This window comes from Leptomonas pyrrhocoris, assembly GCF_001293395.1.
Source record: "Leptomonas pyrrhocoris isolate H10 chromosome Unknown, whole genome shotgun sequence".
In the NCBI taxonomy this organism is placed as follows: domain Eukaryota; phylum Euglenozoa; class Kinetoplastea; order Trypanosomatida; family Trypanosomatidae; genus Leptomonas; species Leptomonas pyrrhocoris.
Window position 1 is genome coordinate 264,457 of NW_015438372.1, and position 27,615 is coordinate 292,071.

Genomic DNA, 27,615 nt, shown 5'->3' on the forward strand with positions numbered 1-27,615 from the left:
TTATGTACATCTTGTATTGATCGTTGTTTTCTTTTTTCTTTTTCTCTTGACCGCCAGCAGAGACAAACACCAAAATGATATTTTTCCGTACTCTTCCTCCGTAACTTGCGTGTTCTCTCTGTGTAGATCCTTGTCCATCTCATGTACAGCTCAGCATGTGTGCAACGCAACACTGCGTGCATCTCCTCTCTCCCTCTCTCTCTCACTTCCGTGTTTCTCATTTTATCTTTTACTTCTTCGTCTATCTTTTGTTTCCTTCCTCCACCTCAGACAGGTATGCTCGTGCAAATCCACCTAGCGAATCTGTGTGCATGTATGTGTGTGTGTTTCTTCCTCTGCAGCCTTTCTCCTGTATTGTGGGTTCGTGAAAGACTTATCAAGCAGCGGCACGGAGCGACCAGGACGGGACAGAGTCGCTGGCAGACCACAAAGTGCCCATGGCATTGAGGGGGTCGTTTCGTAGGCTTCTTCGACCGTTCGTTGTGGAGTGTCCCCTTCCTCTATAGCTCTTTCTCAAAAAAAAAAGACCTTCTATTATTAAATGATGTACGTTTCTATTAGTACTGGTGTGTGAGTGTTTCTGTTTTCCTTCCCCTTCGAGTGTTCTTTATTTCAGTGAGATGCCGCTCATACGTGGTCGAGTGTCCACGTATCTTTAGTCCGTATGGACCTGCAAAGCTGTGCATAGCTAGATAAAAAGAAAAGAGAGAGCACCAGAATTGGTGGTGATAGTGTAAGTGGAAATATGTTTTTTTTTTTAGAATGAAGAATCACTTTTGGAGTTTCTTTGTTGTTGTGGACAACGAATCGGGTCGCCTGGTAGAGGACGACTTCGTTGTCATAGAACATAGCCCACTCGTCGTAACGTGAAAGAGAACGCCGGTCTTTCCATCGAACCGCAAAACGCGTACGTGCTGCGAACAAGGCAACCTCTATTTATTCATTTATGGAAAACAAGACTCTTTTGCTCCTCAGCCTTCCTTCTCACGTTCGATGCAGTACTTTATCGAGCTACGCAGCGCGTCATACATATATATATACATACATTCACCTCCTCGGCAAGTCGGCCTGCATCATCGCGAAGAGCAGCAAACGGCAGAAGCGAAACATGTCACACGAGCAATAAATGCAGAAGACGCATCTCCCCGCCTCCGCACCGAACCGCACGCGATCACGCAACTCTAACAAAAACGAAAAAAAAAATAGGACCGATAGTTAATTAAAGTCACACGTCTCAGAATTTACGCGCTGAGTTGAACTTCGTGCGTTACTACGGCGGCTCTCCGAAAGTGACTTTTTCAATGGACTCCCACACGTTCCATGGCCCCGGCGACGTCAACGCAGAGGACGACCTCGTAGCGTCTCTCAGAGCGTTTCTACACACGTGGACCGAAAGGCAGCAGCACGCGGTCTCGACCGTCACCGAGTCGGTGTCGCCGTCGGACGGCCGTGGCGACTCCCTCTCCTCAAACTTTCCACCCCCTCTTCGGGCGTCACTGCCGCGCAGCTTTCGCCCTTGCGAGATGGTGCCGGCCGTGTACTTGGGCTCCTGGCAGGACGTGGGCGGAGACGTGGCCGCCTTAATTCAGCGGCTCCAACAGGCCACGTCTTGCAGCGAAGAAGTGAAGAGGGAGTCGCCGGCACGCCTCGCTGCTCCACAGCAGATGGCACTCCTGGTGCGTGCGTGTCCCTTATCCGGTGTGTCGGGGCCGCAGCTGGAGCTGCACGTCGCACGACCTCGCAAGTGTGGGTCGCGGCGAACGCCCAATGGCCTCTCTGCGGCTGGGCGGCGTCTGACGACGATGACGAAAGCTGCGCCGTCGATATCCCGCCCGGCGGCCACCACTGGGGAGGCGTCTGTGTCTGTGCACGATGTCGAGGTGACACACCTAGGCCTGACCGACCTCTACAAACGCGTGTGCGCTGCTCTTGGCAGCGACTCCTGTTCTCCCTCCTCCGCCACCTCCTCTCCACAAAACACCCTCATGCAGTGGCTCTGCCCTGATGGGCCACCTTCCATGTGCAGAGGAGCGATTCCGCCAGAATTCTCTCCGGGAGAGTGGGACGTGTGCGTTGGCGCGGTGCGGGAGGTTCTGCTGGGGGACTACGCCGCCTGCATGGAAAGCGTGCCGGCAACGTGGCGCGATGTGTACTGTTATTGGCGCCTGGTGCTGCCCATCTTCGACGCCCCGTCAGAGCCGATTCAACAGTACTTCGCCATGACAACGCTGCTGCTGCACGCTGCCCTGTCCCTGTCGGCCCATTCCAACTACTCGAAGTGGCTGGGGGCAGAGAGGAGCGAGGAGAGCAATGTCGGCACCACGCCAGTCAATGGAGAAGATGTACAAGGAGGTCGTGTAGCCGCTGCTGCTGCTGCTGCTGTGACGGCGCTGCCGTGTGTGGTCGTGCACTGCCACGCCGGCAAGTCGCGCTCCGTCAGCTTCGTCGCCGCCTTCCTCCTACAGGAATGGATGATGTGCTACCGCGTCGCGCACGCACCATCAACGGTGGGGACCAGATCCACTCCTGCAGGCGCTGACGGAGAACACGCCAACAACACGCATTCGACCACGGTAGGTGGGGCAGCGTCTTCCATTCTTCAAGTCAGCAAGACGCCTCACAGCATTACCGCGCGACGACTCGTCGATACGGTCATGGCCCATCTGCGCAGCAGACGTCTCTGCGTTGACGTGAACATCGGGTTTGATGCGCAGCTACATGCGATGGTGCATGCGTTTATTGATGGCCTTTGAGAGGTCGTCAGGCTATGCATGTGCACTGCCGCTGCGCTTACATACATAATTTGTTGTTGCTGCCGCTGTTGATGTTCACCCGCTGTGTCGTCAGCGAGACACAGTGCAGAACGCACCACCACCCAAAAAAACGGAGAAGAAGATGTACAAACGGGAGGAAAAACAGGCATCCCACGCCACAACAAGAAGGTAAAGAAATACAAGAGGGGAGGGGGGCGACGAGATCCAGAAGAAGGTATTCGAACAAGTAAAGCTCTCTCTATCTATCTCTCCGTCCTATGTTGTAACGCACCGCAGAGAATTATCTTCTCTCGCCCTTCGACCCTTTGGTTTTTCTGATCTTCTTCTTCCCTGATATGCAACCTTTCTTTTTCCTTTTCCCCTGAAAGGTGTCGTCACACTCGCTTTCATACTTACTAGCGTTTTTCCTCTCCTATTAATTGATTCGCCATCATAGTTGTTGTTGTACCTATTGATTTAATACTCCTGTCTATTACCTCTCTCTCTCTCTCTCACTCCTACGCTCTCTTGTCATGCCGCCCGCACACATCTTCCTTGTGCGCCACGGGGAGCGGGTGGACCACGTCGATCCAAACTTCGGCAAGACCTACCCGCGCCCGCACGACTCACCGCTCACGCCGAACGGCGTCGCCATGGCCGAGGCGCTCGGGGCCTACCTCGTCCAGCACTACCACCTCGCCGTTGCCGAGACCGTCGTGTTCGTCTCCCCACTGACGCGCTGCGTGCAGACGGCAGATGGCATCGTCAACGGCGCTCAGCGGGCGGTGGGGGACGGTGCGCCGGAGATCCCGGTGTACCTTGAGCCTGCGATTATGGAGGGTGCCTACTGGATCTTCCGTGATATGAGTCAGAACCGTGACGTCGTGGACCCGAGCGGCGCGACCTTCCACTGCCCGGATCCCGTGTATTACGACGCCGCCTTCCACCGCGCGAACACCTCCTCGCACGTGCAACTGACAGACCCTTTCCCCCTCTACCCTCCGCCGAACTTTGTCATTGAGGACAACAAGCTTGCCGATCACAGCTTCCCGGATCGCTGCGTCGAGGGCGCGAAGAAGCTCCTCACCGTCCCTGCGCTGGATGGCAAGACGGTTATCTTAGTGGCGCACGGTGAGACGGTGCTGCGGGCGATGCAAGCCATGCTTGGCACTGCTTTTCCCGCAAAGCCGGTCAATCCCTTGTACACCGCCTTTGTGCACCTCTCCTGTGGTGGTCGCGGGGACGAGGCGCGTGTGGTGGCGGAGTCGGAGACCTTTCGCACCCCGCATCTCCCGGAGGAACCGCATGAGTACTAAGGATTTAATACAAAAAGCTGGTTTTAAAATTAAAAACCGTTGTGGAGCGTGGCCTCTTCACTCACCAAGACGGTAGAGAAGGTGATGTCTGCCCACCTCTACCGCTGTCTGTGTGTGAGTTTTTTGGGGGAGGCCCAGAAGCTGCCCTTCTCATTTTTTTCTTTGTTGCATGATGCGGGAAAAAAAGGCCGACAAACTTCCGCGCACAAGGTGAAGCCACTGTCTGCGAATTCTTTTGTACTTCCCGCTTATCTTCCCTCCGTCGATTCGCTATCTCCTCGTTGTGGCGCCGGTTTGATGTGCCTCCAACGTCGTAGCGAGAGGGAGAAGCGGGCAAGGAACACGTCGAATGGATTTACCGCGGTGTCGTGCAGCACAGCGAGCCCGCGCTGCGCGTACCTCTCCCAACCCCGGGTGCCCAACGCGTACTCAGCACGGTGGATGGGTGGGGTGGACACACATCGGAGTGATTCTCTGCAGCGCAGATCTGGTAAAATACGTAAAGAAGAAGAAAAACGGGACAGCATCGAGCACGAAGACGTTGTTCATTTCCACCTTCTTCCTTTCCTTGTCCTTCATCTTTTGGTTTTTTTGCGGTTATCGCCCCTGTTCTGGTGGTTTGTACGTGCGACTTCCAAAGCTCGGCGGCCATGCTCCCTCGCCGCACCGCCCCCTTGTTGTTGTTGTGGTGGTGGTGGTGGTTTCCTTTCACATGCGTCGTGTGCGTTGGTCGCGAGGTGTGCGTTTTCATTTTTTCCCTCCTCTCTCTTCTCGCTTCTCTCTCTTTGACATTCCTTTTGGTGGCGTACACACCGTCGCTACCAAACTCGATTAAAAACCGGTGATCACGAACACGTCATCGCGGTGTGGTAGCGGGTGTGGATCCCGCACCGCAGCATACAAAACAAACAGCAGAAAATAAAAAGAGAAATAGAAGAGAAGCGCGCGTGAACACACACCCGGCACTCGAAAGGAAGTCTGCACACCTGCTCTACGCGGACAGACAAATACGAGAATGACGACGTGTGCGGCACCGTCAGCATCGCCGACGACGCCCTCCGCCCCCACCATCGAGGCGTTTCTTTGTGACAACTGCCGCTGCCCCATCGGCACCGTGTGGGACGTGCTGCCCGCCGAGGCGCACGCACCGGTGTGGAAGGACCAGGTCTACAGCTATGAATTAGACCTCTTCGCGAATGGATCGCCACCGATCCAAGCATACAGCGCCACCAATCCGAGTAAGCGGCGCTTTGATCTGCTCCGGCTAGCGCCTTATGTGACGGTGCACGGCACCCCTGAGGCGGCGGACAAGGAACCGGAGGAAGGTCCTCCCGTTGACGCGTCTGCCTCCCCCGCCGCTGCCATCACCACGGACAACACAGCACCAACAACAACCACAACGCGGGCGCCACCCTTCGCGGTGTGCGACACAGCCTTCTACTCCTCCGAGCACTCTTTCTTCACCGGCTACGCGTGGTGCTTCTGCCACTGCGGCAACTGCGGCGAGTTCCTCGGCTGGGGCTTTGCGTCGCAGGATCGTCTGAACGCAGCAGCAGCAGCAGCAGCGGTCGCACGTGCACGTGAACGTGAGGCCGGCAACCGCCCTGGAGATGACGGCGACGCATCTGTCAAGGGTTGTTCGCGTAGTCGACTGGTGGAGGAGGTGGGGGATCCCGAAGACGATGGCTCCCGTAACGCAGCACCTCCGGACTCCGCCGCTGCGCCGCCGCCCTCCCCTTCGTTGCCGTCAACGTCCCCTGAGGTGCACTCGGGCGACGAGGTGGGTGAGGGCGCCAGCGGCGACGATAGTTGGGAGGACACCGCAGTGGACGAAGACGACGAAGAAAATGGCGGCGAATGTGAAGAGGACCATGACGGCGACAAGAGTACCTCCACGGTTGGCGTCGCGCCGGACTTCATTGGTATCATCATCACAAATTGCACCGGAGAGCCCCGCTACCCCGTGGCCTCCCTCCTGAAGGAGGTGGGGTGGCGGGCGTGGCGTCTGCAGCGACGCAGACGTGTACACGCCGTCACACGTGATCTGCGACGGCTGCTGCTGGAGGACGCCGACGGCTTCCATGCCCACCGCATCTACTACATCTTCATGTCCCTCGTGGAGCGGATATTTCAGTCTCCCCCGGCCACGGCACACCCTGTTGTGGGAGAGGACGATGTGCCGTCGCTGGTGGCGATCGTCGCAGCGGCCCGTGCCTCGGTGGAAAGTCAGCGCGAAAGCCAAATGGCTCAGGAGCACGCCGAGGGAGACGGTGGGGAGGCGAGCGATGACGACAACAGCGGCGATGATGGCGAGGCAGCCGCTGAGGCACCAACGGGCGAGAGCGAAAGCGCCTAAAAGGCAAAGATACATATATTCAAGACACACAAAGCCAAGTGGTGTAGGTGCGTTTATTGCTGCTATTATTCTCTCCGCTGCACCGTCTTTTCTCTTCTTGAATTTCTAAAGCGACACGGCACCTAAAGGAAACCACAATGAAGCTGTGTGAAATTGAAGGTGTTCACGAAATGAAACAGCTCTGCCTCACCGCACTCTTGTTGTTGTTTCTTACCTTGACTTTTCTTTTCTCCCTTTTCTACGTTTTACTATCGAAGCGACAGGACCCAAGGCTTATTTCCACCGTTATCCATCGCATTTCCATCGTGCCGTCTTCGTGTTCGTCCGTTTTTTATTTTTTTACTTGAGCTCCACTCTGCTGTGTCGAGGTGCGTACAGGTGCGCGGTGCCTTCCGTTGACCGCGACGACATCAAATTGGTTCACCTGTTATCATCACATGCGCTCATGCTCCTATCGCGACTGCACACACACACACACGCAGCACCGCTTCCTTCTACGACTTTCTGCCGGAAGAGGAACATGTTGTGTGCCACCGAAAGATACTCTGTTCGCGGCGCAGCTCTCTTAGGATGTCTTTCTCCCTTTCCCTGGTCTTTTCTTCTCTCTTTCCATCGCCACCGCTCCCGCACCTCAACGTTTACTGTCGTTTCTCACCTAAAACCGAAAATCGACTTCTCTGGCAATTCTACCTTCACTTTCTCCACCTCCATCCAGTGACCTGCCAGACCTACAACACAAGCTTTTCTTTTTCAATACTCTACAATACAAACCAAAAGAGAGCCCGTCATTTTGTCGTTATCTGCCATTAAAACGCCACTTTGAGCTGATCGACGCAACCACAGGACGTCGCGGTAACGATTACTCTCCGCATGCCTCGCATACTCCTCGCTGCGCTCATCGCTGCGGTGGCGCTGCTGTTCATCGCAGCAGCGCAGCCAGCCTTCGCGGAGGTCACCCCTGCGCAGCAGTCCTCTACCCGCGCGTTTCTGCGTGAGTTCGCCCGCGAGATCCCGTACCTGCAGAATCGCTGGGTCGGCACCGACTACTGCGGCTGGGAGGGCATCACCTGCGACGCCAGCGGCAATGTGGCCATCGACCTGGCCGGCAAGGACCTCGTCGGCGACATGCCGGAGCTGGACAGCGACGTCGACGGGTGGCAGGTGATGGTGATGTCCATCGACATGTCCAACAACCCGCGCTGGAGCGACGAGTTCGAGGAGGACTGGGCCGGCCTGCACAACCTGCGGTTCCTCAACCTCAGCTACACCGCGCTGCACGACGCCATCCCGGACTCGTGGAACGGCATGCGGGCGCTGGAGGAGGTGCACATCAGCCACACGAGCGCGTGCAAGAGCCTGCCGGAGTGGACCCTCACCACGCTGCACACCATCGACCTCTCTCACAACAACCTCCAGGGCGCCCTCTCCGCCGCCTGGTCGCAGATGACGGGTCTGACGTCCGTGGACATCACCGGCAACGGCTTCTGCGGCTGCGTGCCGAGCACGTGGACGTCGGCGCTGCTTTCGGACGCTGCGGCTGCTGCGGGCGGCGCGGTGCGGTCAGCGACGTGCGCCACCGACAACGCCTGCACCTACGCCAAGCTGTGGTGCGTCAACGCGCCGATCACCACCGCCACGCCGACGCGTCCGCCGGGCCCCACGACGACGACGACGACGCCCAACCCGAGCTTCACCAGCGCCGCCACGCTCGCGTTTCTGCGTGAGTTCGCCCGCGAGATCCCGTACCTGCAGAATCGCTGGGTCGGCACCGACTACTGCGGCTGGGAGGGCATCACCTGCGACGCCAGCGGCTACGTCAGCGTTGACCTGGCCGGCAAGGACCTCACCGGCGACATGCCGGAGCTGCGCAGCGACGTCGACGGCTCGCAGGTGATGGTGGTGTCCATCGACATGTCCAACAACCCGCGCTGGAGCGACGAGTTCGAGGAGGACTGGGCTGGGCTAAAGGTCTTGCAGCACCTCGACCTCAGCCGCACAGGTCTGTATGGCGCGATCCCGGACGCGTGGAACGGTATGGTTTCGCTGCAGACGGTGAAGATCAGCAACACCTACGCGTGCCTTGGTCTGCCCAACTGGAACATCGCCTCGCTGCGCACCATCGATCTCTCCAATAACAAACTGACTGGGAATCTTGTCTCCTCGTGGGGCCGCATGACGGGTCTAACCTCCGTGGACATCTCCGGCAACAACTTCTGCGGCTGTCTACCGCACGAGTGGACCTCGGCGCTGCTGGTGAACGCCGCTACGGCAGCCAACCGCGAACTCACCTCCGCGACCTGCTACAGCACCCGCTTCTGCACGCCGGACGATTACGTGTGCGACACCACCACACCAACAACGGTCCCCGATGTTGTCTGCAGCGTGCAGCACTGCCTCTCGTGCTACCCGGGCTTCCCCAACTTGTGCCAGGAGTGCAGCAGCGGCTACAACGTCAGGGCCGACGGGAGCTGCATGCCCTCCGGCGAGTGTGCGGTGGAGCACTGCGTGCAGTGCGCCCTCGCCAGCTCCACCCGCTGCATCCAGTGTGACGAGGGCTACGTGACAACGCGCACTGGCACGTGCCAGCGTGCCCGCAACGGCGCCGCTGCCCCGGCTTCCGTGCTGGTCGCTGTCGCTGCGGTGGTGGTCGCCCTGGCGGCTGCCGCGTACGGCGCGTGAGTGAGTGAGCATCAGCTCAGAGACGGAGGGGAGGGGAGAGCTGATGATGCGCACGGAGGGGACGGGGCGTTGCTGTGATGCACGCGGTAGCGCAGCCGTTTTCCTTCTCTAGGTCCTTCCTTCTCCTTCTCCTCTCCCTTTCTGGGAGGGGAGTGGTACGGCGCTCTCAGCCTTCTCGGTCATTACGTGAAGTATCAAATATATATCTATATATTAAAAAGGAATAGGTGCGGGGTCACTCTGCCGCACGCAGTGACACGCAGTGACACGCAGGAGTTTTTTCCCACAGCACATACGCTTTTTTTTTGTTGTTGTTCTTCGTTGTTTGCCTGTGTGTGTGGCACGCTCAGGATTCTTCCACGAAGTTGCAGCCTCTCTTGAGCGCGCAGAGCGTTGTGGGTGCGGGTTTGCAATGGTGTGACCCCCTGCAGCAGTGTGCGCACGGCCTAGTCCTTTACCACCGCTATTGTTATCATTGCTGTTTTTCCCATAGTCATATAAATCTCTTTAGGGGGGTGGGGGGCACATTCGAGTGTATTCATTGATGCTTTCTTTTTTCTTCGCTGTTGTCTCCTTTGTTTTTATTATCTTCTCTCATGTCCTTCCTGGCAAACGAACGTTCCACGCGTGCGTCAGCGCGCCGGAGAAAAAAATGGAAGGCCGAAAGCGTATGTTCTGTGAGGGGGTTTTTCTCTTCGTCGTTAACATTATTGCTTTCTGTTTATCTTTCTTTTGCACGTGTCTGCATCTTATAGTCTATCAGTCTTCCCCTTCAATTAGTTTCATACCGTGTTGGTCGATGCGTCTGCGCTATGTTTCCATTTCCTACTGTGTTTCTTCGCTTTCAGCCTTTCCATTGTGGCTCGCTGAGGTGGGAAGCCTACGCTGCGGTTCCGCGAAGTGTGTGTGTCGTACGTACATCAGCCGTTCGACGAGGAACGCAAGCAGACGAGAAATAAAACGTTTTTCCGTGTTCCACATTCTTTTTGAAAACAAAACGATGACAAATTATCTTTGTTTGTGCCGCCCCGTAAAAGAAACGAGACATTTATAATGATAATAAAACTCCGCAGACAACACCTCCCATCTCATCCCCTGCTAAGGTGATGGAAGGACTGTCTCTCACTCCTCGTCAAATCGACAAGACAGAGGAAGGTCGTTGCGTTCGCCTCGGATTTTCCTTTTTTTACTTTTTTCATCTAAGTCCTCCTCTGAAGCTCCCCGAGGCGTATGCACCTTCGCGAAAGGCTGCACATCTCTTCTCTCCTCCTCCTCCTCTCCCTCACCCTCCTCATCCTCATCCGACCTCCTTTCTTTTCTGCCTCCTCCTTCACGAAAGACGCGCACGTGTTTTTGTTGTTGTCGTGACTCCTCGCATTAATCTAACATCTCATACGTATTGCCTCCTCTCTCTTACTGTGTGTGTTCCCCGCCCCCGCCCCCCTCGCAAGCCGTTGCCATTCGGGACTGCAGAAGCCAAAGACAGAATTAAAAGCACACAGCAGTGTATCTCCCACCCTTCTCCACCCACTTCGAAACTGTCCACAGAGAGAGAGAGAGACAACTGACCAGCACACTACACGCAATTTTTTCTCCTCTTGTTTTTTCTTCTTTAACTACCCCGAAAAAAGTTTATCCCCATTTTATCTCTTTCTCCTTGATTTTATTTTTTTTTCTTCATTGATATTACTGTCATTCATCGGTCGTCTATTCCTTCCTTCTTACTATTCAGTAGAGTTTGACCTGCAAAAGGAAAAATCAAAAAGGCTTACACCAATCCACACCGAGGCGAAGGGTGAAGAAGAAAACAATGCTGCCCAGTCTCCGTCGTTTGACTCTCGCGGCTGCGCTGACGTTGGTGGGGCTGCTGTGCACCTCCGCCCCTGTCAGCGTCGCAGCCGCGCTCACGCCGGCGCAGCAAACAAACACGCTCGCCTTCCTGCAGCTCATGGCGTCTTCCATTCCTGGTCTTTCGTCGTCGTGGACGGGCTCGGACTGGTGCTCGTGGACCTACGTGAGCTGCGCAGCGGAGTCCAACATTACCCTCCTCATCGACGGCGCGAACTTCTCCGGTTCCCTGCCGGCGCTGACGCCGAACGTCACCGGCGCCAACGTCGCCCTTCACACCATCGCGCTCATGAACATGAACATCACGAGCGGCTTCCCGGCGAGCTGGGCGGCCCTCTCGGCACTGAAGGTGCTCAATCTGCGCAACATGAACGTCTTTGGCTCCCTCCCGCGGGAGTGGAACGCGATAGCGGGTCTCACCTCGCTCTCCCTCGTCAACACCAGCGCCTGCGGCGGCCTGCCAGACTGGACCTTCCCCGCCATGGAGAATCTGGACCTCAGTTCCAACTACCTGCGCGGCACTCTGCCCAAGATATGGGGCGCCATGCGTCGTCTGCAATTTCTCAACATCAGCTACAACTATCTGTGCGGGTGTATACCAGAGACGTGGGAGCCAGACGTGCTGCAGTATGCTGCGATTCGCTCGCTCGGCTACTACGCCACCGACCCGAAGTGTCGCAACACGCCAGCGTGTCTCGCCGTGCAGGGGTGCTCGCGAGTGGTGCCGAACTACGGCGATGTCGTCGCCACCCCCACCTGCATTGTTGTAGCGGCCCTGACGCTGGCCGCGGTGGTGGCGGCGGCGCTCTTTGCGCCGTAGCTCCGTCAACTACGCGCATTGGCGTACATCACATTCATCTCCTCCCCCCCCCCCAATACTTTTTTTTAGAAGATAAATAATACTCGAAAATTACCTGTCTGTTTGTTTTGTTGATGTCCTTTGGTTTGATTCAGCGACGTTTCTCTCGGTGTTTGTGTACTGCTCTTCACTGTGATGTATTCAGCATCCATCTTTTCCTGCTCGTTGCAGGAACGTTTGTCGTCTCTTCAACGACGCTCATACAACGCGAGAGGTTGCCCCGACGCACATAACGCAGGTACTTAAATTTGTCTTCATCGTTTTCGTGCTCTGTTTCTGCTGCCTTTCTAGTGTATTGCGTTTCGCAAAGGAAGAGTTGCTTTCATCTGTGTTTGTGTGTTTTCGCTGACATCGCTGTTGCAGGCCGTGATTGCTATGCGATACGCATGCGCTCACTTAGATGCCTGTGTGCGCGCATGATCTGCGTAGAGGCATCATCTCTCTTTTTCTCTTTTTCCCTTCCTGTTTTTCCGCGTTATGCAATTTTTTCTACGCCCAGGTCGGCAAACGTCTTCCACCCTACGCTGTGCCACCGTGTTCGAATGTGTCGAGGCTACGGAGTAGACCTACGTATCGGCGGCGGTTCCTCTTCGTGTTTCTCTCCCGCCCGCAGTTAAATCTGTAGGAACGCTAGAGACGGCAGTGAACCAAAAGTGGACTTTTTATGTTTACTCTTTTATTTGTACTCGTCTCCACACTCGTTGACTCTTGATCGAAGTCGCCAATACGGTTGTCTTCTGCGAATCCAGCCAAACGTGCCGCTGTTTTGTTGTTGGGGTTGTTGTTGGGGTTGTTGGATTCTTTCTTGTGGTGGTGCGGGGCGTCCAGGCATCGAGATGGGTGTACCGTGGTGTTTTGTTATCCATCCTTCTTCTTTTCTTTTTTCTTTTTAGGTATTCAAAGAGAATTGGGTGAGCAATGTTGGTTTTCTCTGTGCGTGCTTCTCCCATTGTATGTTCATTTCTATTTTCTATTTCACTGTACTCCTCTTATCATTGATCGATCTCCTCCTCAGTTGGGTTCCCACTTCCAACGATTCGAGAGTATGTGTGCTACTATTGTTATTATCACCATCGTTTCCTCTACGCCGCACTTCGGCCTCTTTTTTTTGCCAGCTTCATTCTTTTCCGCTCTCCATCTTCTGTGTGTGTGGGGGGGGGGTGTTTGGTTCGCAACGATGTCCGCATTAATTGCTGGCTCGTGGTTGTCGGTTCTTTTTTGGTTCTTTCTGAAACGACCCTTTCTTGTCAAGTCCGTTGGCGGGAGGGGCACTTCTTCATTGAGACGTTCTTTCAGCGTATTTTTGCTTGTTTGTCTGTCTTCTCCTTTTTTCTCTTCAGTGGACGCGCACAAGACGCCACCCACAACACCAAGAAGGAAGGTTTCTTCGTATAGATATATCTGTGGAGGCAGTGAAACTGTTCTTGCATCCAAGCTATATCGAAGCAATACCTTTCCTTGGTGTTTTCATTCGGTAGATGGCGGCAAGATGGCAAGCACGAAATAGCTCATTGTGTATGACCGTCACTTTCTGCTGTAAATGCAGCGTTTCGTATTATATTTGAGTACAACAAAAAAAGTAGTGTTAATCGATTCTTTTTCTCCTCCTCGTAGCATGCCCTTTTTGTGATAGTACCTGTGAGAAGAGACGGTTGATCTCTAGCTTGTTCTTCGGAATTCCTTTCACACTCTTCTCGTTGGGTAAAAAAAAAGAAAGGAATGAGGGATACACACACACACACAACACTTCTGTTGAGGTGTTTCATGGTTCATGAGAGAGAGGGCCTTTTAATGCGCTGCAAAAGTTGCGCTTCCGCGTTTCCACACTAGCATCCACTATCCTTCCTTTCGATGAAACCGTGAACTTCCGCCGAAACTCGGCTAGCGTGAAAGGGAGAGAAAAAAAAACTTATGTGTGTCATCGCAATGAATTCTAGCCTATCTGCTCTCCCTCTCTCTCTCCCGCTTTCGTGAACGGTGGTTCTGGGGTTTGTGTTCCTCCTCAAGACGGCACTTTCTTTTATTAGTATTACAGATACCCTCCCCATTGTTTGCGTTTACTGCTTTCGCTGACACTCGTTTACTCATTGTTGTTTTCTTTCTTTCCTTCAACCTCCCGTCACTCACCTGTCTCTTTTTCGATTCGTACTCGGCGCTTTCTCCCGCCACTGCTTATCTTTTTCATTCACTTTAATTGACATTTCGGGTCAATTTAATCGTGATTGGGCGAAAGAAGCGGCGGTTCTTTATATATATACGGACGCTCCTTTCTGACTTGCGACGCTACCGCATCATTCTTAATATTGCTCTCCCTCTCTCTTTCTTTTGGAGGCACACATATATATTCGTCTTTACCCGATACGATTGCCCTGTGCTGTTCTCAAAGCGCAAACGCGAAGAGAGAAACAGAAACAGAAGAACGCGGAAGACGTTTACGAAAGCAACCACCCCCCTCTCCCTCTCCCTCTCCTCCTTCAAGAAAAGAAAAAAAATGACGCGTATTTTCCGTTGCGTACTCCTCGCGCCGGTCGTGGTGCTGGTGCTGGCACTCCTCACCTCCTCCGTCACCGCGGACTTCACTGAGGCGCGGTTCAGGGCCACTTACTTGTTCCTCAGTGCCTTTCCGTACGCCCTCCCATCTCTCCAGTCCACCTGGCGCGCGATGGAGTTCTGCAGCTGGCCCGGCGTCGCGTGCGACAACTCGAGCGCGATCACCTACGTCAGCGTGAACCTCGCCGGCCAAAACCTGCAGGGGAGGATGCCGTCCGTTGCGAACGAAGTCACGGGCTACAACCTGCCAGTGGTGTCGGTCGACCTCTCCAACAACCCCGGCATCACCGGCCCTTTCAATGACGACTGGGCGGCGCTCATGTATGTCACGCACATCGACCTCAGCTACACCCACCTCCAAGGCTCACTCCCTGACTCATGGAACAGAATGGTGAATCTAGCTACGTTGAAGATTACCTACACCTTCGCGTGCAAGGGACTGCCCAACTGGAACATCGCCTCACTGCGCACCGTCGACCTCTCGCACAACCGCCTGCGAGGCGTCCTGGCCAGCTCATGGAGCAATATGACGGGCCTGACGTCTGTGGACATCAGCGGCAACGACTTCTGCGGCTGCGTGCCGAGCACGTGGAGTTCTTCAGCCGTGCTGACGAACGCCGCGGCCGCCGTCGGGAACAAAGTTGTCGCGTCGAACTGCGAGTCTGCGAACAAGTGCACCAGCTCTCATTACATGTGCACAAGCGCTGCAGCAGCACCCGCCTCCGTGGCGCTGTTGGCTGGCCTACTCCTGTCGTTCCTTGTAGCTATTGCTGCTCTGTAGCAGTGGACTTCTTGGAGTCACGCTCGTGTGGGGAGGCTCTCTACCTCTCCAGTGTATCTTCGTATTCCTGCCTCCAGGGCTTTCTCTTCTCCTTTTTTTATAAGCATTGTGATTACTTGTGTGTGTTTTGTCTGGTTCTCTTTTTTTGTTTTTACGAATTCAGTTATCTCAAACACGATGTGTGAAGCGGCAGGAGCACGGCAACTTGCGTGTGTATACGTATATTCTTCTTCTCCTCTTCGCCTGTCTGGGTTGTCAACACGACGCAACTGTTTCTCTGGCGGCGGATGCCGTCCGGTACCCACGCAGGTGAGGAGTGGAGGTGGGAAAAAACTCGCCAAATGCAATGAAGAAAAGAGAAAGCTCTGGCACGCCCGCGGTGAAGGAAATTACGTGTGATTTCGCGGAGATGACGGCGACAAGCATCTTCCTTTCGGCTTTTCTTCCGGTGTGTGTGTTTTTTTTCTTCGACCTCATACTTCTCTTTTTCTCTTTCCTCACTACACAGCGCCAGCAAAGGTCCGAGTTCAACTTTGAACCATGGTAGTCATTCATTATTATTATTCTTTACCGGCATTCGCAAACCGTACGACTTCTCTGAAATCCGTCTTCTTTTCTTCTTTTTGTGAGATGCATCTCCGCTGTGTGTGTGCGTGTGTGTGCGTTTTTTGTTTTCCACTGATTCCGGTGTTTTTTAATCATTATTTTTTTCTATTTTTTCTTCCCGCTTCGTTATGCCTTCTCCTTTTTTTTCTCCCATATTCATTGATCACCTCAACGCATTGATTGCGTCTCTCTCTCTCCCTCTTCTACTAGAGACAAGGAATGTGTGGACGTGTGTATGCACGTCTGTCGCTGAAGTTGGAAGGTCTTTTTTCATTTCTTTTCGAAAGGATTGTTCGCCAAAACACGTACCCGCGTACATAACCTATATATTTACGCAGAGTGAACCGGTTTGGGCGAACACGTTTTTTGTTTTGTTTGTGTTGTGTTGTGTTGGGCAGCATGCGCGTGTGTTTGCCAACACCATGTTCATTGTTATTGCCTCAGCAAGAACATATATATATATATATATATATATATATATATGTATATATGTATGCCATCCTACGTACTCTGCGTGTGCTGCGTCGTTAAGGTGGAACACGGCGGCTAATTACCAGCGGCCTTCATTCGCGTCTTTCTGGAGGGGGTCCCATATGGGTCTCTCAGCCGTATTGCTTCTTCTTTATTTATTTATCTGCCGCTGCACTTACTGTTGTTGTCTCTGACGTGTGCTGCTTATAAAGAAAAACAATACATTTTTTTTTCCAGAATGTCGCAATGTCCTCCACTTCTTTTTTACGCTTCGATGTTTCAGGAAGGCAAAAGATCTTGCCGTTGTTGTTGTCGTTTGATGGTGATAATGTTGACTCGATCGGGGTGCACACGTGAATTGTGAACGGGTGTACGATATGGGGATGGTCTCACATATACGGGCGCCGTACCACCGAACTTCCTCCTCGTATTATTCGTTCTCCAACAGAGCGTTTGTCTCCCTTCTGTCACGTAGACCGTGTTTTTTTTGTTTTGTTTGTGCTGCCTCCTCCTCCTCCAACTTAAACGTACGTTTATTGCGGAGGGGTTTTTTCTTGCTGGTGGTGGTGGTGGTGGTGGTGCGTAGTTGCTATTGTCTTCCTCCTCTCTTTCTCTCTCACTGTATCTGTATTATGCAAACGTCTCGACTCACCTCTTTCTTCTTTCACCCCCTGTTGTTGTTGCTTGCTGTTCCACAGAAAAAACAGAATGCGAGCGCCTTGTCGTCGCTGAGCCGCCGCCGTTGTTGTCGTTTTCTCTCTCGTCTGTTTACAGACTCAAAGAAGCGGTGAAGAGACGCGTGAGAAAGAGCCGCGGAAGACGAACGGCTGCCCCAACGTAATCTTTATCATTTTTTTAGTGTTTTAACTTCTGTGCTTTTCTTATTATTTTTTTTTATTTATTGATGATGTGCGTGGACTTGGCGTTGTTGACTTTTTTTATCCTCCTCTCTTCATCCACTTCTTTCACACCGCGTTACACAGTTTTGCGTTCCCCCCTCTCCATCGCACACACACTCACACAGTTTCTTACAGAGAAAGAGTGCGTCGAAGATGCCGGTGTGGCACAGGAAGCAAAGAAGAGACCCTCCGAGAGGGGAAGTCCCATCAACAACCACCATCCCAAAACAAGGAAGGACGGTAGCTCGAGTTTTTCTTTCTTTGCTTCTTATCGATTTTCTGCTGTACAAAGCCTTTCGAGGCTCATGCGTGCGGCACCAGTGAAGCCAGTGAAAGAACGCGAAACACGACAAAACCCAAACCCAAATAGGCGAGGCACGCAAGTTCTCGCTGCACTGAAGGTGGAGTAAAGAGAAGGGCCTTTAAATAAAACAAAAAGAATGCGCTGGTGACAACGCTCAGAAAGTGTGTCTTTTTTTCCTCTCCTTCTTTGTAGCACCTGTAGGAGTCAAAGGAGGCGAAACTCGCGTCTTTAAATTCAGAGTTCCAGTTTGTGTGTGTGTGTGTGTGTATGTCTGCGGTCTGCAATACAAGCACACGAGTTTGCTTTACCTGTGAAGGGACGTAGGGAAGCAGCAGCACACGGGAACTGCGCTCGCCTAATGTCTCTGTGATCCGTCATGACCACCTTCACATTTCTGTTTTTCATTCGTATCTAAGGTGCATTAGCTTTATCCTCGAAATATCTCTTCTCTCTCTCTCTCTTTGATTCATGGTATGCAATCCTCTCGCACACAGCACCGCGACTCCAGTCTATTGACCGTGAGGCACGCGCGCGCACACACAACTGCATCTGCTAACAGCGGGTTGTGAACAGCGGAAGCGCTTCGTTGTTAGTATCACTTGTCATCCTTTCAGCTGTCTTTTATTGCTATGCAGAAGGTACTTGAAGGAGACAAGAACGATTAATAATAAAAGAAGAAAAGTGGCTTCAGCGCACCAGCTTCTCTTGATTCAGCGACCATCTACCGTTTCGCCCTCCCGTATCAGAACATAATCATACATAGAAAAAGGAAAAGACACGATAAGGTTTCCGTTCATAGATTGATCAGCATAGAAACGAATCGGACCTTCGTACGTCGTCCGCCACGAACAGCGGACGTCATTATATGTAAATAAGCTCTCACAAATTCAGCTACCTTCTGCTGGTGACTTGTTCCGCTACCTCACAACCCTCTGCTGAAAGCTTGTCCCTCTTATCCCGTCACCCATCATATACACATTGCCGCTCTTTCCTTTTCTGCCAATAGTTTTCGCCCCCTCTCTCCCTCACTCCTTCTCGGATTCGAACTGCATCACGCACACCGTGGAGCTGGGGAGGAAAAGCACGTAACGTCGCTGCTGCTGTTTTTGTCTTCTCGTTAGACAATGCAAGAAGTCCGCGATGCGTCGGTAGCCATCAGCGAAGGTGTCGGCAGCGGCGCGCAGCCCACCTCGCAGCAGGACGCAACGACAACGACGGCGCTCGCCGCCGTCTCCCGTCCCACCGGTCGTGCGCCGCGGACTTGCTTCACCTACGCGTCGCACCCGTCACTCCAAAGTCATCGCGGAAGCCCTTTCGGTGCCATATCCTCCTCCACCTCAGCGGCAGCCGTGAAAACCCCTGCTGAAGCCTCTTCCTTGTCTGTCAGCTCCCCTGCCGCGGTCGCCGTCTCCTTGACACCTGACACGACAGCCGTGGCAGCTCCCACTGACATGCATGTGACATCGTCGCAGCAGCAACAGCAACAGCAGCAGTCCGCAGCATCGTCGTCGTCGTTGTCTTGCCCTCTCACCGCCACCGCAGCACCGCCGTGGCCGTCGTTCGGCAAAATGGACGCCTCGCAGATTGGCGCCGCCACCTACCCGACTGACGGTCCTCTCCTTCTACAGGCCGGCGCTGGCAGCGGCAAGACGCAGACGATGGCCGCCCGCATCGCTTTCCTGCTCGAAAGCGGGGTGCCGGCGCGGCGTATTTTGGGCATCTGCTTCACCCGGCAGGCGGCCGAGACGCTGCGTGAACGGGTGCGGTCCACCCTGCCCCCCTCCCTCGCCCGCCAGGCACACCTGCTGAAGCTCAAGACCTTCCACGCCTTTGGACTGGAGTGCCTCCGCCGCTTTGGGGATCTGCCGGCCGACGTGCGCGTGCTGGACGCGCGCCAGCAGCACCAACTCGCCCGCAGCGTTGTCGAGGCCTACGCCCAGCGTGAGAAGAGCAGCGAGGCGGCGGCGGACTTGGTGGACTACGTGAACCGCGTCAAGACGATGAAGGTGCCGCCGATACCGCAGTCGGACCCCGGCATGCAGGACGCCTATCTTTTTCCGTTTTATCAGCGCGTGCTGCACGAGGAGCACAACGCGGTCGACTTCGGCGACCTGCAGCAGATGCTTTACGACCTGCTGCGTCCCGCTCCGGCAGGGGAGTCTCCAAGTGGTGGTGGTGGTGGTGGTGGTGAAGGGCAGCACGGAGGAGATGCGCGCAGCACGGGTGAAGAGGCGTCCACACGGCTCGACGAGACGAGCGAGGGGTCCTCCCGACAGCAACCGCATCCACAACCACAACAGCAGGCGCGTCATCTTGTCCCGTCCCCCGTCTGCGCGGCGCTGCGGGCAGAGTACACCCACTTTGTCGTTGATGAGTTCCAAGACTTCAACGAAATTCAGGTTGAGCTGCTCGCCCTCTTGGCGGGTGATGCGTGTCGCGTGACGTGCGTGGGCGACCCAAACCAGTGCATCTACACCTGGCGGGGCGCCATGCCAAACGTCTTTGGTGTGTGGAAGAGGCGATTTCCGCAGGCGGCGCTGCTGACCCTCGCGCTGAACTACCGCAGCGACGGCCCCATCGTGGACGCGGCAAACCGAGTTGTGAAGGCGACCCAGCAGGCCCATCACCACCGCGAAGAGCGCGCTGTCACGTTGGTGCAGTGCTCCACCGAGGACGATGAACTGCAGGCGGTGCCGTTGGTCGTAGAGCATGTCTTGCGGCGCCGGGACCCGCATCTCAGCTACGGCGACATCGCTATTCTGTGTCGCTCCCGCCGGCGGGTGCAGCTGTACTGTGACGTGTTGCGGGCGCAGCGAATTCCGGTCCGGCAGCTCAAGGCGATCTCCGTCGACCGGCTGTCCACGATGCGCTCGTTTCTGGCGTTTCTGCGGTTGTGCCTCGCGCCGCACAGCCCGGAAGGGGACGCAGATGTGCGCACGGTGCTGAACACCGCCCCGCTGCATCGTCTGCCGGTGGCGTCGGCAAAGAAGTTTCTCCTCGCGCTGGACGCGGTGTGTCAAGCCCGGCGCAGCGCAGAGGCGGCGCAGATTCGTGCGTGGCGGCACACGGTGGACGATGGCAGCCTCGAGGACGCGACGGCAGCACATCACAACGGCTGTAACTTCTCGGACCGCATCCACGATGTGCAGCTGGGTGATCGTCAAGCCTCACGACAGCAGCGATCGCACGAGCCCCTCGCCCCCGCCCTCGGCGTTCACCCCGAGACGTACTCCTTCTTCGCCGTGCTGCAGGAGCTCGTCTACCACAACTTCTCCCGCGAGGTGTTTCCAAAGCTGGAGGTGTCTAAGAAAAGCCAGAAAACGATCCGTCACGTGGTGCAGCTCATTTTGCACGCGCGGGAGATGTTGGCGCAGCCCTCCTGCGACGTTGAGCAGGTGCTGCGCTACGTGCTGCGGGAAGGCGGCTACGAAAGTGAGAGCATGTGTGCCGTGGCCACCCGTGCAGCGGTGGCGGAAGGAGGCGGCAGTGGCAGTGGCAGTGGCAGTGGCAGTGGCAGTGGTGGAGGGGGAGGTGTCCCGGTCGGCAAGCGACCGCGGTGTGATGATGCTGTCGAAGGCGCGAAAGAGAACGACGGCGCGCGCTCCGCCTGCCCGAAACGTGTCGCGACACTCTTAATGGAGCAGTGCGCCGCAAACCACAACCATCACCAGCAGCAACAGGAACAACAGCGTGGGCACTCGCCTCATGACTGGCGACGACGGCGCTTCGGTGCGGCCTCGTCCTTCACCGCGATTCGTGCTGGTAGGTGCGGCGGCAGCGGTGTTGCGGGCCACGATGACGTGCTGCCCCCCGACGAGGAGGCCGTGGTGTGGCAGGAGCAGCGCATGAACCTTGCGGAGCTCGTCCTCCACACCTATCGTGGCGTGCATGACGCCCTCCAACAGGAAGTGGCGCAACAAGTCGAGACGAACGCAGACGTGGAAGGCGAGAGCAACAGTGAAGACGGGGGTGCGGTGGAGGCCGATGTGGCGGTATCCTCCTCCGCCTCGCTCAGCCACAGCAATAGTCACTCCCTTAGCAAGGGGCAGCACAACTTCTGCTCTCGCCAGCAGCGCCGCCCTCACAGCGTCGCGGACGACTCGGTGAGCGTCTTCAGCACCGGCAGCGGCGGAGCCGTCGCGACGCTGATGCAGTCCCTGTGTCCCCCCGCCACGGTGCTGCGGCGTGTTCTGGACGAGTTTGTGACGCTCGTCTCCTCGGACGACTACGGCCCCATGCGGGAGTCCGAAAAGACCTCCTCCTCCGGCGATGATGCGGGGGCCGCACCGCACTGGATCGGACAGGTCACGGTGGGGACGGTGCACCGGGCGAAGGGGATGGAGTGGCCGGCGGTGCTGCTGCCGGGGTGCTGGGTGGGCGAGTACCCCGTCCTCCCCCGCGAGGAGGAGAAGCGCGTCTTCTACGTGGGCATGAGTCGCGCCATGAAGCACCTCGTGTTTTTTACCGCCGCGTGGAAAGAGGCGGTGGGTGGAGACGTCAACGCCAGTGGGGAGGGCGGAAGGGTGGATGTGGCCGGTAGTGGGGCGGGGGCGGGGACTGCGGCATTGTACGGCACGGCGCTGGAGGAGACGCCGTATCTCGCTGCTGTGGCCGACAAGCTGGAGCGGGTCGCCTTCGCTGATCTCAAGGCGGCGTACTTGAAGGAGCGCGGCTACATGTAACGGTGCGTGGACGCAGCATACAGAGGCAAGGGAGGGGGAGAGTCGTGTGTTTCGTTGTTGTTTCTCTGCCCATACACAACGATCATGCTTCTTCCTTCTTCTGTTTTTCTTCGTTTCATGGGACAATAAATCGTTGCCTCGCGTGCGGTCCTCCCTCTTCCTTCTCGCTATTCTCTCCTCTTGTAATTTATTTTTTTTTCTCTGGAGCGCGGCGGCGTCGATTGGACGTGGAATGCTTCTTACTTCGTTTGTTGCTGTTTGACTGCGTGTTGCCGACCCATTATTATTGGTGTGTTCTTCTTCTCGATTGTATCAACGATTTCCGTTTTCTTAGATTGAGTACGCCAAGATGTGTTGAACGCAGCTTTGTGCTGCACAGGCGACACAAATCACGCCAGCATCGCACACATGCACAAGACAAAACAAAGGTCAGTAACGTTGCTGTCGTGGTAATTCCAAAACAAAAACCCGCAGCTCTTTTTATTTTTATTTTTATTAGTAGTAGTAGTATTGCGATGGCTCCGCCACTACGAAAAACGTGCGTGCTCTGCTCGTCTTCTTTGGAAGAGTGCTCTTTTTCCTCTCCCCCTATCACGTACTCTATTCCGTTTTTCCTTTTTGTTGCTCACCGCCCGGCACTTCTCTGTCACCAACACAAGAAGAAGAATACAGCAGTCATACAGGCTTCTTAAACACAGTTGTTTCATTTGACCATCACACCAGTCACTGTCAGCCAACTCAGATCACTCCAACAAAGAGGAGAAGAAATCACGTGACACTGCAAAAGATCGAGCTCGATTGACCTCGATCCCCTCTCCCCCTTCTTTATCGATCTTCCTCACTCTCCTCTCTGCACCGTCGGCATCGTCATGAACTCGATTCGGGCGTGTGTGTGCGGCAGTGGCTACGGCGCCTTCAGCGAGGCCGCCGTCATCGATCGCCTCCTCGCCCTCGTCGGCACCCCGCGGACCGGCCGGGTCTGCGTCGCCTACGTCGGCACCGCCACTTACGACCTCCCCGACGGGCAGGCGGTGCAGACCTCCTTGCTTTCCGACCGCGGCTGCGATGTCCGCCCAATCCGTGTAGCCGACCCCGCCGCCAAAGTCGTTAGCGACGCCGATGCGGCCTTCTTGCAGAACGAGGCGGACGTGGTGGTCGTCTCGGGGGGCAACACCCTCTACGCCGTGCGTAGGTGGGAGGAGACGGGTCTGGACAAGCTGCTAAGGGCGGCGGCGGCGCGGCAGGTGGTGTTGGCAGGTGGCAGCGCGGGTGCGATTTGCTGGTTCACCTCTGGGCATAGCGACTCAGCCGATCCCGCAACCTACCTCCAGCCCTCGCTCACACGCGCCGCCCTCGACGCCGGGTTGATCCCAGCCGGGGAGGTGGAGAAGGAGGAGGCGAACTTGGCGAACCTCAGCACGTCGTGGTCGTACATCCGCGTCCACGGCCTCGACATCTTGCCGGGTCTGGTGTGCCCGCACTTCGACGTGACGCAGGGCAACGGAGTCCGGAGGGAGGAGGACTTCACGAAGATGCTGCGGCGACACCCGTCTGAGAGGGGCATCGGGATGGACCACTGGTCGGTGCTGGTGTTGAAAGGGGATGGCGCCTACGAGGTGATGGCCGTGCCGGGCAAAACCCGCACCGCGAGTCCGGCAAACGCGTCCGACACGGCCACGATGCCGGGTGTCTTTACACTGGACGTCGTGGACGGCGAGGTGCGGCGGGTGCGTGCGCCGACGGAGGGGAAGGTGTCGGAGCTGCTCCGTGCGCCGACGGGCCCTCTCGTTGCCGACCCCTTCGAGCGTTTCTACGCCATGGAGAACCCAACACCGTCCTCCGGGTCGCTGCTGCGCCGCTAAACAAAAAAGGAAACGAAAAATGGAGAGAAGAGTGCAACGAACTATGAAGGGGTCGCGACATCGGAAATAAAGCCTTTCCTGTGTGTGTGTGTGGAGAGGGAGAGGGACGGGTGTGGTGAAGTTGTGTAGGTCACTTGTCGTTTTCTCTTTTCGTTTCTTCTATCCTACTGCTGTTGTGCTACGTTGGCGTTGTGTAGACAGCAACGAGTTAAATACTTCATATAGTACTGTGTGACTGGTGTGTGTGTGTGTGATTGAAAAAGAGTGGGTCGCCGCGGATTTCCGCGACATGAGTCGCTCGTAAAGCATGAACGGGTGAGAGTCGTTTATTCCACCCCACACCCTCCTCCTCCCCCTCCCCCGCTACATCACCTTCGACGCTGACGCTGTCTCCTCACCCACCTTTCCCACTCTTGTTCTTTCATTGGTTGCCTGCTTGGGTGAACAGGAACGACAAAGGTATCTATACATATATATTTGAGTTGTGTGTGTACAGCATTGGTTTGCCGATTCTCAACCACGAGCGCACGTTATGCTAAAGTAGGTGCGATTTAACGTTATCCTTTCCTTCTTGCATGTGCATCTCTACTTCCAACGCACACGGTCGAAATCGTCTTTAGATCTCTCGGAGCGGTAATCGCAATCTTCATCATTATTATTATTATTTCTTCATTCGTCTGATACTGTCTGGTAGAACGTATGCCTCTCAAGACAACAAGCAGCGAGAAGGACGTGGAAGATGGGAAGTCCGCGACGTCCCTCCCGGCCACAACGGCGCCCACCCTTCGCCACCGCCACGAAAAGAAGCGCGAGGAGTCGAGTCGCAGCGCAGCAAGCGCGTCATCGACGTCCACCGCTGTCGCCGCCAAGCATCCCCCTCCGAGTCCTGCGATCTCCCTGAAAAATGCCGTGCTGGTTTTTGCCGCCGTCGTCGTGTCCTTTGCATTTCTCGTCGCTGCCTTCGTGGGGCTGCAGGTGATGGTGGTGGACGAGATGGACCTCCGTAAGACCACGGCGCGGATGGAGTTAGCCGGGCGGGGGGAGGTGTGGCTGCCGGTGTGGCTCGGAAACTTTGTTGTGAACAGCTTGACGGCTGTCCACGCTGACGTGGTGCGTGAGAGCGACGGTGGTGGCGGACCACCGGCACTTCGACGTGGCGGCACGACCACCGGCCTCGCCGCACCCCCGCCCCGCGTCTGCTCGTCCAACACCATACAAGAAAAGGAAAGAGGGAACTCGGCGGTCGACTCTGCTGTCGCCTCTGCGTCGTCGGCGGCGCCGCCTGTGCGGCTGCGGTGCTACACGCTGGAAGCCTACAGCGAGATGTTCCTCCTGCCCCCCCGTAGAGCAACGACCGAGCACCTGTTTAGCTGTGGCACCCGCGTGCGGGACCTGCGCTCCGAGGACCGCCCAGACGTGCTGGCAGCCTGTGAGGCGCACACCATCTATCCGAAGAGTACCACCGGCGACGACGCGGCAGCGAGTAGCCGCTTCGCTACACTCCGTGTGCTGCTCACGCCATCGGAGGAGAAGCGACATCACGCTATTCAAGCCGTCAACACGGTCACCCAGCGCATCCCACTCGCACGTGTTAACGATGACTACTGTGACTGCCTAGATGGTACCGACGAGCTGCTGACGAACGCGTGCTCCATGTCCGGGCCGTTGGCCCCCGCCGCGGGGTCGCGATGGAAGTCGTATCTGGTGTCGAATCAGGCCATTCAGTTATACGACGACCCAGACTTGCTGGAGCAAGAAGACCAAGAGTCGCGTGGCTTTCCCTACGTACCGCGCAAGCGTGGCGACGTCCGCGATCGCCTGTACGTCTCGCAAGGTCCGATACTTCCTTTTGTCTGCACGTGCGGCGGCACCGTGCGTCAGCTGCTCGCCCCTTCGCTGGTCGGCGACGGCGTGGTGGACTGCTGCGGGGCGGAGGACGAAGCTGCGTCGCAGTCTGTCATGTCCAACAACCCACCCTCGGTTCAGGCGGCGCTGGATCGCCTCGTCGCGGCGGAGCAGGCGGAGATGCGGCGAACGTGGAAGCATCGTCAGACGGAGGCAGCAACGCAGCTCAATGCGGACGTGCGCTACGTTGATTCGCTCTTCCCCTATCACACCTCCGCTCGTGCGCTGCTCGTCGACAAGGGCTACTACTCGTTGTTTACCCCAGACGTCGTGCAGCAGGAGCGGGTGGCAGCTGCCGCAATGCTGAGCGACCTCTACTCCCGCGGCCACCGCGTGCAGCACCGGCGGGTGCAAAAAGGTTGGGAGCGGCTGGGTCAGAGCCTCACAGACAATCGCACCGCACTGCAGATGGAGCTCGAGAACGTGACGCGGGAGCTGAAGGGGTTGGAGCGCTTCGTAGAGAATCGCATGGAGGACCGTCGCACGAATAACCCCATCGAGGCCGGCGTGTCCATGGAAACGCTGCAGCGCCACAGCCAACTCGCCCACGCGCATCAACGGCTTGGGATGGACATTCAACACCTCGTTATCACCACCCTGCACCACGCCTACGGCGACCACTACGAGTACTACCCACTTCTGCGCCGTGCTTTGGCGATCGCCCGCGACAAGGTGACAGATGCCAACACCCCGCCAGACCTGTACAGCAGCATTGCACAGGAGCGGGAGAAGCGGGTCGTGTCTCCGATGGGGCTGGAGCAGCAGGCGATGGCGGCGCAGCAGCGTGGGGAGACGATGCTGCCCCCGCACATAGACAACATCAGCGCCAGCTTTTACGGCATCGAGGCGGTGCGGCACACGATGGTGGCGCAGAGGTTTGACCCCTCCGAGGCCCCTTACGTCGCCCAGCAGCTCGGCCTCATCCCACGCGGGGGGCTCGCCACAGCCGCCTTCGACCCACACGTCTTTGACGGCATCACCAATCCGTTTCTGCGCTCGCCGGTCTTGCCGCTCGGGTCGTGGCAGCCCTACCAATCGCAGCGAGACGGCCGCTCGATGCAGCTCGCGGACCCGGCCGGGGACCTCCACCTCGCGCGGCGCGCCTGCGTGGCCCCGACCTCCCGACTGTATCGCGGCGGGGGGCGTTTGCAGTTCCCGACGCGGAACCCCGAGCCCCCACGCACCATTACCGCGCCGGATGAAAAGGGCGAGCAGCAGTCGTTGAAGGACAAGCTGAAGGCCGCGGCGACGGAGGACAAGCAGGCGGCCGCCGCGAAGGTGTACATCCCGTATCACTTCCACATGCCGTCTACGTTTGTGGTGGAGAAGTACGTGGGACCCGTGCGGTGCGATGTGGCGCCTCTGCCGGCGACGCACCGGCGCAACCCGGCCGACGACGACGGCATGACTTCGCACAATGAAACTTCCGCGCCCACTGTGCTGATGTACACTACGTACCTCTGCGACACCAAGGACCGGGTGCTTTACTGGGGCCTCAATGGAAGATGCACGCAGGAGGTCATCATCGGCACACCGAGCGCGTGTACGGCCTGGGCGCTGAAGGCGGCCAGGAACGCATTGAAGGAGGTGGCGCCGCGTACGCCGAGCGAAAAGAGCAACGAGGAGCCCGTCAGCTAAGCCAGAAGCGTTAAACTGAAACGTGCACGTGCAGCTGTCGGCGATGTCCGTGTTGTGGTGGCGTTGGCTGTTGTGGTGTTGTGAGGGAAGCGGTCATCCTGCACGT

At 56.4% G+C, this 27,615-nt stretch overlaps 9 protein-coding genes across 12 annotated transcripts; all 9 read left to right on the plus strand.

Annotated features, from left to right (window-relative positions):
- Positions 1-973: 973 nt before the first annotated feature.
- On the plus strand, positions 974-2,753 carry ABB37_06925 (hypothetical protein; the record flags this gene model as incomplete). Of its 2 annotated transcripts, none has more annotated exons than XM_015805374.1 (1): positions 974-2,753. In XM_015805374.1, the coding sequence occupies exon 1, from the start codon at positions 1,302-1,304 to the stop codon at positions 2,751-2,753; it is 1,452 nt and encodes a 483-aa protein (XP_015655987.1). In that variant the 5' UTR covers positions 974-1,301. The 2 variants fall into 2 exon arrangements, with proteins under 2 accessions (XP_015655987.1, XP_015655988.1); XM_015805375.1 differs by having other exon boundaries at positions 998-2,753.
- A 387-nt stretch (positions 2,754-3,140) lies between these two features.
- On the plus strand, positions 3,141-4,069 carry ABB37_06926 (hypothetical protein; the record flags this gene model as incomplete). Its single annotated transcript, XM_015805376.1, has 1 exon — positions 3,141-4,069. The coding sequence occupies exon 1, from the start codon at positions 3,287-3,289 to the stop codon at positions 4,067-4,069; it is 783 nt and encodes a 260-aa protein (XP_015655989.1). The 5' UTR covers positions 3,141-3,286.
- An 871-nt stretch (positions 4,070-4,940) lies between these two features.
- Positions 4,941-6,425, plus strand: ABB37_06927 (hypothetical protein; the record flags this gene model as incomplete). The annotated part of the gene is made up of 1 exon (XM_015805377.1): positions 4,941-6,425. Exon 1 carries the CDS (start codon positions 5,085-5,087, stop codon positions 6,423-6,425), a length of 1,341 nt encoding a protein of 446 aa, XP_015655990.1. The 5' UTR covers positions 4,941-5,084.
- A 713-nt stretch (positions 6,426-7,138) lies between these two features.
- On the plus strand, positions 7,139-9,104 carry ABB37_06928 (surface antigen-like protein; the record flags this gene model as incomplete). The annotated part of the gene is made up of 1 exon (XM_015805378.1): positions 7,139-9,104. The coding sequence occupies exon 1, from the start codon at positions 7,296-7,298 to the stop codon at positions 9,102-9,104; it is 1,809 nt and encodes a 602-aa protein (XP_015655991.1). The 5' UTR covers positions 7,139-7,295.
- Positions 9,105-10,441: 1,337 nt separating this feature from the next.
- On the plus strand, positions 10,442-11,772 carry ABB37_06929 (surface antigen-like protein; the record flags this gene model as incomplete). Its single annotated transcript, XM_015805379.1, has 1 exon — positions 10,442-11,772. The coding sequence occupies exon 1, from the start codon at positions 10,915-10,917 to the stop codon at positions 11,770-11,772; it is 858 nt and encodes a 285-aa protein (XP_015655992.1). The 5' UTR covers positions 10,442-10,914.
- Positions 11,773-13,816: 2,044 nt separating this feature from the next.
- Positions 13,817-15,142, plus strand: ABB37_06930 (surface antigen-like protein; the record flags this gene model as incomplete). The annotated part of the gene is made up of 1 exon (XM_015805380.1): positions 13,817-15,142. The coding sequence occupies exon 1, from the start codon at positions 14,303-14,305 to the stop codon at positions 15,140-15,142; it is 840 nt and encodes a 279-aa protein (XP_015655993.1). The 5' UTR covers positions 13,817-14,302.
- A 3,284-nt stretch (positions 15,143-18,426) lies between these two features.
- ABB37_06931 (putative ATP-dependent DNA helicase) lies at positions 18,427-22,104 on the plus strand (the record flags this gene model as incomplete). The annotated part of the gene is made up of 1 exon (XM_015805381.1): positions 18,427-22,104. The coding sequence occupies exon 1, from the start codon at positions 18,547-18,549 to the stop codon at positions 22,102-22,104; it is 3,558 nt and encodes a 1,185-aa protein (XP_015655994.1). The 5' UTR covers positions 18,427-18,546.
- Positions 22,105-22,761: 657 nt separating this feature from the next.
- Positions 22,762-23,966, plus strand: ABB37_06932 (putative cyclin 1 putativeserine peptidase family S51 peptidase E; the record flags this gene model as incomplete). Of its 3 annotated transcripts, none has more annotated exons than XM_015805382.1 (1): positions 22,762-23,966. In XM_015805382.1, exon 1 carries the CDS (start codon positions 22,974-22,976, stop codon positions 23,964-23,966), a length of 993 nt encoding a protein of 330 aa, XP_015655995.1. In that variant the 5' UTR covers positions 22,762-22,973. The 3 variants fall into 3 exon arrangements, with proteins under 3 accessions (XP_015655995.1, XP_015655996.1, XP_015655997.1); XM_015805383.1 differs by having other exon boundaries at positions 22,765-23,966; XM_015805384.1 differs by having other exon boundaries at positions 22,775-23,966.
- A 446-nt stretch (positions 23,967-24,412) lies between these two features.
- On the plus strand, positions 24,413-27,509 carry ABB37_06933 (hypothetical protein; the record flags this gene model as incomplete). The annotated part of the gene is made up of 1 exon (XM_015805385.1): positions 24,413-27,509. Exon 1 carries the CDS (start codon positions 24,666-24,668, stop codon positions 27,507-27,509), a length of 2,844 nt encoding a protein of 947 aa, XP_015655998.1. The 5' UTR covers positions 24,413-24,665.
- Positions 27,510-27,615: the final 106 nt, after the last annotated feature.